The sequence below is a fragment of the Haliotis rubra genome, unplaced genomic scaffold, assembly GCF_003918875.1.
Source record: "Haliotis rubra isolate DU_JTF1 unplaced genomic scaffold, ASM391887v1 Scf108, whole genome shotgun sequence".
NCBI classification, from domain to species: domain Eukaryota; kingdom Metazoa; phylum Mollusca; class Gastropoda; order Lepetellida; family Haliotidae; genus Haliotis; species Haliotis rubra.
Window position 1 is genome coordinate 1939382 of NW_025764981.1, and position 12312 is coordinate 1951693.

Consider the following 12312-nt stretch of genomic DNA (forward strand, 5'->3'; position numbering starts at 1 on the left):
GTACGATAAAGAATGATGTCACACTGAACACTCACTTGGTTTCTTTGTCCACGTTTTGTCCCTGTGTCTTCTTGTCCGTCTCATCAGGCCACAGCGCTCTGTAGGTGTCGTGTACAATTCTACCACACTCGGTGCTCATCTCACATAGTCTATCCAACAGTTTCCCTACAAACACTGGCCCGTCCCCGATCAGGGTCTTCACGGGATCCCTCTTCTTTACCGACATCGGCACATACGACCCTGACTTCCCCGACAGTTTGCAGTGCAGCTTCAGCAGCAGAGACAGAAGACTTTCATTGACGCTGACGCGGGACAGGTGTACTTGTTCCGTTGACATACCTCGGCTTTCGTACTTGGGTTTTACTTTGAGGGCTGTGCTGGTGCCTGTTGCTTTGGTGATGGTGCATGCTGCCGTCCCTGATGAAGGTCCAGGAATTGAGATCATGGAGGGGAGGTTGATCTGAGCTGCCGTGATAGGACCTCCCATAGCTGTGGACATTAATTTAATTTAAACATCTCAGATCAGTAGGATCCTCAGCATGTCAGCTTAATTATGGAGGAAAGGGATGTAGGCTTTAGAATTTTACTTTTTGATCATTATTGATCAAACACACATGAGCTAAAATCATCAATACAGTTGGGAACTTGCATGCACAGAAGCCTCATCCAAGTCATTTTTTAAATTTGTGAGTCCTACAGTCCTATCTGACATATATTTAGCTAAAAATACTTACTTGAAGCTCCACTGACTTACAAGACACTCAATCCAATAACATGAAGCTCCACCCACTGACAAAAAATTCCACCCCGATCACATGAAGCCCTACCCACTCACATGAAACCCAAACCAACCAAATTAACCCCACCCAATCACATGAAGCCCCACCCACTGACATGAAGCTCCACCCACATTAAGCCCCACCCAATCACATGAAGATCCAACCACTCACATGAAGATCCACCCAATCCACATGAATCCATCCACCCACCCAATCACATGAAGATCCACCCAATCACATGAAGATCCACCCAATCACATGAAGATCCACCCACATTAAGCCCCACCACTCACATGAAGATCCACCCACCCTGACAACTTCAAGATATGTTCCACTCATCAAGATTTCCAAAGACAAATTAAGTTCCAAAATCACTTATAAAGGCCCCACCCAAATGTGAAACCCCATTGGTCACTTTGGTCTTCGACCAATCATGAAGCCCCATTTAATTGGAACACCACTACCACCCACTCACATGAAGATCCACCCAATCACATGAAGCTCCACCCAATCACATGAAGCTCCTTCCACCCACATTAAGCTCCACCCAATCACATTGAAGCTCCCCACCATAAAGCCCCCACCCTTACATGAAGCTCCACCCACTCACATGAAGATCCACCCACATTAAGCCCCACCCAATCACATGAAGATCCACCCACTCACATGAAGATCCACCCACATTAAGCCCCACCCAATCACATTAAGCCCCACCCTACTTACATGAAGCTCCACCCACTCACATGAAGATCCACCCACTCACATGAAGCTCCACCCACACACATGAAGATCCACCCACTTACATGAAGCTCCACCCACTCACATGAAGCCCCCACCTACTTACATGAAGCTCCACCCACTCACATGAAGCTCCATCCACATTAAGCCCCACCCAATCACATGAAGCTCCACCCAATCACATGAAGCTCCACCCACTCACATGAAGCTCCATCCACATTAAGCCCCACCCAATCACATGAAGCTCCACCCACTCACATGAAGCTCCATCCACATTAAGCCCCACCCAATCACATGAAGCTCCACCCACTCACATGAAGCTGCACTTGGCGCCAGCTGGAACATCTCCTCTAGAGTGCTGGTGTCGTTGTCCATGCTGATGGTGCACATGTCGCCGCTGTCCGACTCCGCCATCAGTCGGGTCTGGAAGCTCACCTCACTGATCACCTCACATGCGTTCTGCTTGATGTCAGATGTGGAGAACCAGCGGTGGTACTTGCCGTCCATGACGGTGCTGGCTGGGCTGCAGCCCTGCAGGAGATTCAGATGGATATCCATTAAGGGTCTTTTAAGTGATCCAAATAAATTGTGTGGCATATATGGCTTACTAGGTATATAATCAGGTACTGGTCCACGTTTTAAAAAGACGTTACAGTACTACTCCCATACTTATACAACAGTCGTAGTGGTGCAATAGCTTAGTGAAACAGGTGTTTTCACACCAAATGACTGACCTACATTTCTAACAACAACAGGCTGAGTGAGTTAGTATAGTTTATCACCGCTTTTAGCAATATTCCAGCAATATCATGGCAGGGGACACCAGATGTGGGCTTCACACATTGTACCCCTGTGGTGAATTGAACCCAGGTCTTCGGTCGAGGTAACAATCGCATCAAAGCGGACGCTTTAACCATTATAATCCAGGCTACCCACCGCATATCATCATATCATCAAAGCATCATCATATCATCAATCAGCACCATCATATTTAATCAAAGCATCATCATATCATCAGCATCAGCATCATCCCACAACAGGCTGATGAGATTGTACACTTCCTAGTGTTGAGAAAACAATTCACTGAACACAAAATTGTTGATCAGTGTAATATCTGTACAAGCTTTGAGTATGTGGCAACAGCACTGTACAAATATATCATCATTGCCATCATCATCATATCAGCATCATCATATGCATAAGCATAGGTGCTTACCTTACGTGATGTCTGAGGAGGGCTGTAGGTGACACACAGGTCGAGCAGGTGAACACAGTAGTAGAGAACACTCTCTGGAACGTTGGAATCCTTTGCCATGGCCTGCACACACAAATAATGGGTCAGAAAATAGGTTTAAAACAGCTTTTAACAATATTCTAGCCATATCATGGTGAGGACACTGAAAATATACACCTTTCCTCTTTTCTGACTGCTTTCTTATTCTGTCTCTAACAGAAATCAAGGGCCTGGCTGTTTTATTACATGGCTACTTGTTTATTTCTTGACCAGTGAACTAATGTTACATTTGGGATTACACTTTCAGAATAAACTTCAAATTCTAGTACTTTCCAAACCCACACTCTCAAAGTTGGTGGAGACAAGGGTCCATCACTAAAAGATCCACAATATATCAAAAGAGCCCCTATACATGTACAACAAGGCTTACAAATATGTTTGTTTATGGCACTCAACAATATTCCAGCTATATGGCAGTCTGTAAATAATCTGGACCAGACGATCCAGTGATCAGACAATCCAGTGATCAGATCCAGTGACCAGACGATCCAGTGATCAGACAATCCAGTGATCAACAGCATGAGCATCGATCTCTGTGAAGGGAGGTGTGAGTACCTTGTGCAGGACAGTGAAGAGGAAGGCATGCATGGTTCGACAGTTGAGGATCCTGTACAACCCCTTGTACTGCTGGTTCACGGGGCTGGGGCTGCGGAATGGGGGCCATGGCGGGGTCTTGCTGGTGTACTTCCCACTCTGTCGAACTCTGAAACAGTACCAACATTGTGATGATGCTGACATTGACTCATTTTAAAATACTTTATGGACTTTGGACTAAAACCTCATCAGTTCTGAATAATGGACAAATACCATGAAAAGGTCTTCTTATCCTCATCTTACTATTTTTAGCATTTGTTTGTTGTTTAACGCAGCACTCAGCAATATTCCAGCTATATGGCGACGGTCTATAAATAACTCAGTTTGGACCAGACAATCCTGTGATCAACAGCATGAGCATCGACCCTTGCAAATTGGGTGAGAGAGAAAGTTTAGTTTTTTCCAGCTATATGGCGGCGGTCCTATGCAATTGGGATATGATAATATGTATCAAGTGAGTCTGACCACCCGATCCCATCAGTCGCGTCTTATGACAAGCATGGGTTGCTTAAGAACAGTTCTAACCCTGATCTTCTTGTTGGTACTCAACATCTGTGATATGTTTCATATTCGCCTCAGAGAGGATTCATTGCATCCCTAATAAAGACCCAGATTCCCCAGGATGCAAGGTTAATAAGCAACTGGGATCATCGCTGCTCTGATTATTGACATGAACCCAATGTTTCATCTCTACAGCGTGATTCCCTGATGAGGTTCTGGTCAACTCACTGTTCTGTGTATCTGTCCAGAGATGACTGCAGATCTTTCCTATAGATGGCACGCAGAGCGACGTGGACTGGGTCGTAATCCTTCTCCCACACCTCCGCTGAATATAAGCACATATATGAAGGGCGTCTATAAGTATATATTGGGCATGGAGCATGTATACATGCTTACTGGACATGGAAAATCTATACACAAGTTTTAGGCATAGAACACTTGACAACACATATATAAGGCATGGAGCATTTGGACACATTTAGGCATAGAACATGTCCATGGAGCGGACACATATAGGCATGGAGCATTTAGACACATACACATTTAGACACATATAGGGCATGGAGCATAAGCATGGAGCATTAAGACACATTTAGGGCATGGAGCATTTAGACACATTTAGGGCATGGAGCATTTGGAAACATAGGGCATGGAGCATGTAGACACACATAGGGCATGGAGCATTTAGACACATATAGGGCATGGAGCATTTAGAGACATATAGGGCATGGAGCAGGGCATTTAGGGCAACATATAGGGCATGGAGCATTAAGACATACATAGGGCATGGAACATGTTGGGGACCATATAGGGCATGGAGCATTTAGCAGTTAGACACATATAGGGCATGGAGCATTTGTATGCATATAGGGCATGTAGCTTTTAGACACACATATAGGGCATTGGGCATTTGGACACATATAGGGCATGGGGCATGGGGATGCATATAGAGAACATGGAGCATTTAGACACATAGAACATGGAGCATTGGGACACATAGGGCATGGAGCATCTTTACCAACATAACCCAAGGCATGGAGCTTACCTTTAGGTACATATGTACCCTGCTGCATCTTCCCTCCCATGGCAAACACTGGGGCTTTGTAGTCAGCGATCTGGATAACATACACCAATAAGTCAAGTACCGGATATGACCGACCATAAGTGTACCCTCTATGCCAAACCATAACTATATGGCATAATGAAAACCAATATAAATTGTTGGCTTACTGTGTTTGCATTATCTTTTGTAACAGCGTGTTCTTTTGCCAGCTTGGCGAAACGGGCAGTTCAAGATACCTTAAACTTGTTTATTTTGAGAGCAGATTTCTGATTGGCTAATGATAAAATGAAAGGCCAATATTTCATTTCCAGTCAGTCCATAAACACTCACCCAGGAAACATGCTGCTGCTACATCAATGTTGCGGACATAACTGTTTTATTCCTGTGATGGGATTCAAACCATGGTGGCCTCTAAGAAATGGTTACTGCTTCTCTACAGGAGGTATCATAACAGAAAAGAAACAACTGTCACTGACCTTTTTGAGAGTTGGCTCAAACAGTTCCTTGCCATGACCTGGCACTCCAGATTTCTCCGGCATCAAATCCATCAGTTGACTGTGTTGTCTGTCACTCATACACAGCAGCGATGCCATCTCTAGTCTCACTAAGTCCTTCTCCCTACACCTGGACATATAGATACATAACAGTCATCACAGTGTCACTCACACACAGCAGAAACACCATTACCCACTCTTCTATGCCTGTACAGTACATTTACAAGGGATGTTTTCCACAAAAATTATGTCAAAATTAACACCAGTCTTCTTTTGAATTTCTTAACCCCTTGGACTGTATGTGCAGAGATCATTTAAAAATAAAAAAATGGAGAGAAAAACCCCGAATTTCTGGACACCAGTTTTCTTGAATGTAACCCAGCTTACCTAGATATGTGCGGACCCCAAGCAGTGTGGCAAATAGTGACAGGGCACCTTCTACCATGGCCATTTCATGTTCTGATCGATTGACTTCATCTCGAGGATTGGAATCGGGGGAGAAAGACAGCCAGTCTAGGATGTTGAACCTGTGCAAGTACATACAAATGTTGCAAGGAATATATCAGCTACAGGTTCATATGACAGGCAGGAGGCAGCTAGGGTCAAGTCTGCCAAAACCTTACACTGATTCTTGACGTACCAAGTTTCATACATCTTGCTGAATAAAAGAACAGGTGCCTGTTTGCAAATGCTTGCAAAAAAAATCATAATTGTGACACAGGTCCCCTAACAACTAATATTAGTAAGATTAATATCAACATTGATACATTGTATCAATATTAGCATTATTACTACAGTCGTGCCCCGTTTATCCGAACCTCAGATATCCGGAAAACTCGCCTTCCGAACAAAAATTCATTAAAACGAATTCACAACGTTGTAAAACTACTCACTTACCCGGAAATCCGGTTTCCGTAAACGGACGGTCATTTTCACATACCAAATGCTAAATCATATGCATTTTTCACTCGTATATCCGGATGGCTGAGCACCTGTCAGTATGTTTACACGCGCATTTTACCGAGTGGCCTTGCGTGCCCTAACATGAAACAAGGGTTACAAGCCGGCATTCTTTGAAGGGTGAGAGGATTAACTGCCCTTAATTAGCAAGGTGACACTGAGTTAATCTTGAGGCGTGTCAATTGGTGGGTCACTATAATTACGCTGATGAATTCTTTTCTGATCAGAAACGTTGTCTGTCAACATGGCAAGCCAACCAACAAAGCGTAAACGCCATGCCATTACAGCGAGAGAAAAAAGAAATTAGTTGTGATAATGAACTTATACTTCATGGCAACAATTATATAAGAATACTTACCTTTGCAGCACAGTATTCACAAAATAGTCTGGATCCAACTGTGAAGCACAAACCTGTAAGGAACACAAAGCAGGGATGAGAAGGTTTCTTCCAAAATACACTGAAAGTTAGCAGGGCTTCGGGGGACAAAACATATTTTTGTATGTTGCAATAGCATGGATCAGATAGGTGATGTAATGAAATCCATCAATTTCAGAAATAATTATGAATGGAAAACAATACATATATACACATGAGATATATTAAACAAATGTACTTGTAGAGTTTTATTTCACAAGGATCCCGATTCATGAGAATGACCACTAAAGACAGTTATCTCCCCTTTTATTTCAATTTACCTTGAGAAATTCTTCCCTATAAGTCTGATGACCTCTGACCGGAGAACTGAATACTGACCTGTAGGAGGTAGATGTCTGCATCTGCCATGGAGTAGCAGAAGTGACACTGGATGTAAGTCATTGCCTGACCTTTGATCTGTATTCCATTCCGTACCCACATGTTGGCGAATATCTGAGCCAGGCACACCTGTAATACAGTCAGTGAGTGAGTGAGTATGGTTTTATGCCGCTTTTAGCGATATTCCAGCACCTGGGTATTCAGCGTGATGAACAAACAAACGCTTTAACCAGTAGGTTACCCCACTGCCCCTGTGGTAATACAGGACAAAGATGGACACTGTGCTCATTCAAATCTACAAATCCCTGAGAAACTGACCAGACTCAAATATCTGGAGATTAAATATACGACACTGAGGAATGTCCTCAACAGACATAGATGGCCAGATTTCATATGTTGGTATACAAGATCTAAACCACATACAATGGACTCTGTATAATCCGACATCTGAATTATCCGACAATCTGTGAATTTTGACATTTTTTCCCGGTCCGAGTGAGTGTCGGATTATACAGAGTCCACTGTAATTAGTTTCTTTTCGTATATAATTGTGATACAATATGATTCCACATGTCTTTGAATACATAGAAACTGCAAAAAGATGTTCACAATTATAGCCTATACAGCAGCTACTGACATTATCTAAACATATTACTTGTATCAAAACAAATGACATACACTCTCCGTTCACAAAAAACCCTGTTGAATTACCTCCCTTAATCCATGCAGAAAGTCAATAATGTATGCCGATCCACAGTGTGAGTAAGTGAGTGAGTTTGGTTTTACGCCGCTTTTAGCAATATTCCAGCAATATCACGGCAGGGGACACCAGAAATGAGCTTCACACATTGTACCCATGTGGGGAATCGAACCCGGGTCTTCGGCGTGACGAGCGAACGCTTTAACCATCAGGCTACCCCACCGCCCCCTATCCACAGTGTGACGTCCACAAAAGGGAGCTTACTCTGTTCTGGAATCCCTAAGGTTTAATTTGTCAAGTGTACCGACCTGAATGTGCGTACTGATCTAAACTTGTAGGAATTCACTGACCTGAATCTGTAGGACATGGGTGACTATTTTCTTGATGAGGGCATCTTCTGGCAGGATATCAGTGAGGACCACACCCTGATGGAGAACAGCCTGCATCATGAACACTGCCAGGTACCGATGGAGAGGTAGGTGGAATGTCAGGTGATATGGGTTGGGCTGAAAGTTGGAATGAAATAATAAACTTATGAAACTTGATGGAAATTCAGAGACTAGCTAGGTACTGAGATTTAACAATAGGTCACTTTCAGAAATCTGGAACATATCCTGTTGAGATGGTCCTGCATAGCTTTCTAAGGTGCCAGGGACCTTAGCCCCCTTGGAATAATAGTAATAGAAATACCCAAGCCAGTATATACATGTATTCTCATGGCAGTTTGACACAAGTATATCATCAACAGAACCAGCCAAGGGTGAATTACCTTCATATTCTCATGGCAGTTTGACACAAATATGTCATCAACAGAACCAGCCAAGGGTGAATACCTTCATATTCTCATGGCAGTCTGACACAAATATATCATCAACAGAACCAGCCAAGGGTGAATACCTTCATATTCTCATGGCAGTTTGATTGAACCAGCCAAGGGTGAATACCTTCATATTCTCATGGCAGTCTGACACAAATATATCATCAACAGAACCAGCCAAGGGTGAATACCTTCATTTTCTCATGGCAGTTTGACACAAATATATCATCAACAGAACCAGCCAAGGGTGAATACCTTCATATTCTCATGGCAGTTTGACACAAATATATCATCAACAGAACCAGCCAAGGGTGAATACCTTCATATTCTCATGGCAGTTGATTGCCAGGAACCAGTCCTGGAGCGCCACTTGAGCCGCTGCGATCATTCTGAGTGAGAAGGAGGCAGTACTCTGCAACACAATAAATGACACAATGACACCTCTTTGTGTTAAACACAAAACAAAGTAATACCATCAAAATGTGCACAGCAGTCAACAAAGAAATAACAAATACTACTAATGGAATATTCTGGGCCTAGATAGTTCTTAAGCCTAAGATAGTGGTAAGTTAATGTTAATGTACGCTTCACCTTACGACATTATCTTAGCTAAAGAGAGCTTCAAAATCTAGAACCCTGGCCCTAAAATGGTTTGATGTTGTGTTCAACATTACTGTTAAATATTAATGCAATACAGTCAGTACACTAACAGTGTTAGGGTCTGCTGTAATTGACTGACTGATTGAGTTTGGTTTTACGCTGCTTTTAGCAATATTCCAGCAACATCATGGAAGTGGGGACACCAGAAATGGGCTTCAATTGTGCCCATGTGGGGATTCAACTCGGTCTTCGCTGACGACCAACGCTTTAACCATTAGGTTACCCCAATCACCAGGTGTGTAATTGAATACCAATGCCCTCTTAATCTGGGTTACTTGTACAATACTAAATGCAAAGTGGCATAAATGCTAGACAACCGACTAGCCTCTGACATGAACATATTTTACAGAAAAAATAGTTCATAATGAATGAAACAAAATATAATGAAAAGGAGCCCTGGGACTTTCTTCATTTTCAGAAATCTAGACTTACCACATATTCTTGACTTACACGCACTTTCTCGGATATATATGTGTTTCAGGGTCTGTATGACAGACTACATGAATGCTTCCCTCTATACATCTGTTTCCTTAACTCAGCATACCGTATTTGCCCTATTAAGAACACTCTATCCAACTGTTAGCCCTATCTGCAAGTAACTTTCATTGGCACCCTGTACTAAGCCTCAAAGTTTACTTGAGTCCATATTGTCCTGTGTTTGTTACTCACAGGAAATACACATGTGTATGAAGGGAGTATCTTACACCATGTCATACATGCTGACACTGAGAGCTGACCATATTTTCTAGAGTGAAAACATTCACAACAGATATATATCATCAACAAAGTCGTGAATGCTTTTAAAGGATTATAACGGCAAATATAACTGACTGACTGAGTTTGTTTTACGCCGCTTTTAGCAATATTCCAGCAATATCACGGCGGGGAACACCAAAAATGGGCTTCACTCATTGTACCCATGTGGGGATTCGAACCCGGGTCTTCGGCGTGACGAGCCAACGCTTTAACCACTAGGCTACCCCAATCACTGAATGCTTTTAAAGGATTATAACGGCAAATATAACACATATGGTTGAAATTCATAGTGACATACCCGTGTTTTGCAGTGAGCTACGAGGGACCACATGAGAGAGGCTGCGATCTCAACCTCAGCCGAGAAAGCTGCGTAGTATGAGTCCGCCTCGAACTGGACATGCTGTTGTAACTCACGCTGGTTCAAGTTCATCCCTGAATGTAGGAAACAATTGTTATATGACCATTTTGTTTGGGTGTTGTTTAACACCGCTCTCAGCAACATCTGTAAATAATCGAGTCTGTACCAGATGATCCTGTGATCAACAGCATGAGTATCAATCTACACATTTGGGATGAGGTAAGTCAATGAGCCTGACCACCTTGTCCTGTTAGTCTCCTCTTACTACAAGCATGTATGACCGAAGACCAATTCTAACCCGGATCTCCACAGGCCGTTATATGAGCTACAGGAGCGTGCATCAAAATTTGAGTGAAACATTTCCCAGTCTATGTTGTTATAGTTCCATCTAACGCCATGGCCTTGTGAGGTAACTAGTAGTTCATTGGATCACTGGACCAATATATTAGGAGACTTTAATGCTAGTTTTACATTACTGCATTGAAATGTCAAATTACAGTCATCCCCATCAATACACCCTTTGTGATTAAACCGGTCTTGGTTAAACCTCGGGTCAGTGGCTACCATAAGAAAGTTCCCCAGCGATCACACATCTTCACATCAATGGAAATAACATATCATCCAATCCACAGTTATGATTTAGTTAATCATGTTGTCAGAATAAACTAGCCAAATTCAGTGTGGATGATAACAGAAAGTGTCCATTGTCCTCACATTATGGGTTTCTTCGAAAATCCCTCTAAATTTGGGAAAACAAGAGCTTAAAAACATTTACCAGTTTTGAACAAAATATAGCATTTTTCCCAATTTGCCTGAAAGGGCATTGATGTTTTGAATCACAGATAAATCCCTGAATATAGGTGACAGTGTATGTTTCTAGTCTGACCTTGCAGGTAGGACAGGAGCTCCATCCACATAGTGACCAGCTCCTCGTCCTGGAGGAACTTGGAGGCCACAGAGGAGTGGGTGAGGAGGTTGGTCAGGTCGCTGATGATGGGCCAGTAGCAGTGAGACTTCATCACGTCGTTACTGCAGTCCACTACATTGTGGAAGTTGTTGGCTGGGTCAGGATCTACAACATGAGTGAGTGGGGTGAGTGAGTGGGGTGAGTGAATGAGTGAGTGAATGAGTGAGAGAGTGAGTGGGGTGAGTGAGTGGGGTGAGTGAGTGAGTGGGATGAGTGAATGAGTGAGTGAATGAGTGAGAGAGTGAGTGGGGTGAGTGAGTGAGTGGGGTGAGAGAGAGAGTGGGGTGAGTGAATGAGTGAGTGAGTGAGTGGGGGGAGTGAGAGAGTGAGTGGGGTGAGGAGTGGGGTGAGTGAATGAGTGAGTGAATGAGTGAGTGAGCGAATGGGGTGAGGGAGTGAGTGGGGTGAGTGAGTGAGTGAGGTGAGAGAGAGTGAGTGGAGTGAGTAAGCAAATGGGGTGAGTGAGTGAGTGGGATGAGTGAGTGAGCGAGCGAATGGGGTGAGTGAGAGTGAGTGAGTGAGCGAGCGAAAGGGGTGAGTGAGTGAGTGGGTTGAGTGAGTGAGTGGGTTGAGTGAGTGAGTGAGTGAGTGAGTGAGTGAGTGAGTGAGTGAGGTTTTACACCGATCTTAGCAATATTCCAGAAATATCACACCTAAGTACACCAAAAATGGGTTTTTACACTTTGTACCCCTGTGGGGATTTGAACCCAGGACTTCGGCATTAGAAGGAAACACTTTAACCACCTGGCTATCCCACCACACATGGGCGAAACAAACAAATGGTTGATCTCATAAGCAACATAGTGCAATCATCAGGATACAATGACACTCACTGAGTTTGGTTTTACGCCGCTTTTAGCAATATTCCAGCAACATC

General features: G+C 43.3%; 1 protein-coding gene across 1 annotated transcript in view; it reads right to left on the reverse strand.

Annotated features, from left to right (window-relative positions):
- The window catches only part of LOC124281330 (E3 ubiquitin-protein ligase UBR3-like), a 64183-nt gene that overhangs the window by 30204 nt on the left and 21667 nt on the right, over positions 1 to 12312 (reverse strand). Inside the window, exons 9-23 of the mRNA XM_046717370.1 lie at positions 11355 to 11540; positions 10409 to 10542; positions 9014 to 9106; positions 8228 to 8383; positions 7178 to 7306; positions 6782 to 6834; positions 5851 to 5990; positions 5657 to 5670; positions 5446 to 5580; positions 4952 to 5021; positions 4135 to 4231; positions 3367 to 3514; positions 2734 to 2835; positions 1832 to 2048; positions 36 to 489 (exon numbers count right to left, since the gene is read on the reverse strand). Of these exons, the coding sequence (XP_046573326.1) occupies positions 36 to 489; positions 1832 to 2048; positions 2734 to 2835; positions 3367 to 3514; positions 4135 to 4231; positions 4952 to 5021; positions 5446 to 5580; positions 5657 to 5670; positions 5851 to 5990; positions 6782 to 6834; positions 7178 to 7306; positions 8228 to 8383; positions 9014 to 9106; positions 10409 to 10542; positions 11355 to 11540 (2128 nt within the window). The remainder of the gene's footprint in view (positions 1 to 35; positions 490 to 1831; positions 2049 to 2733; positions 2836 to 3366; positions 3515 to 4134; positions 4232 to 4951; positions 5022 to 5445; positions 5581 to 5656; positions 5671 to 5850; positions 5991 to 6781; positions 6835 to 7177; positions 7307 to 8227; positions 8384 to 9013; positions 9107 to 10408; positions 10543 to 11354; positions 11541 to 12312) is intronic.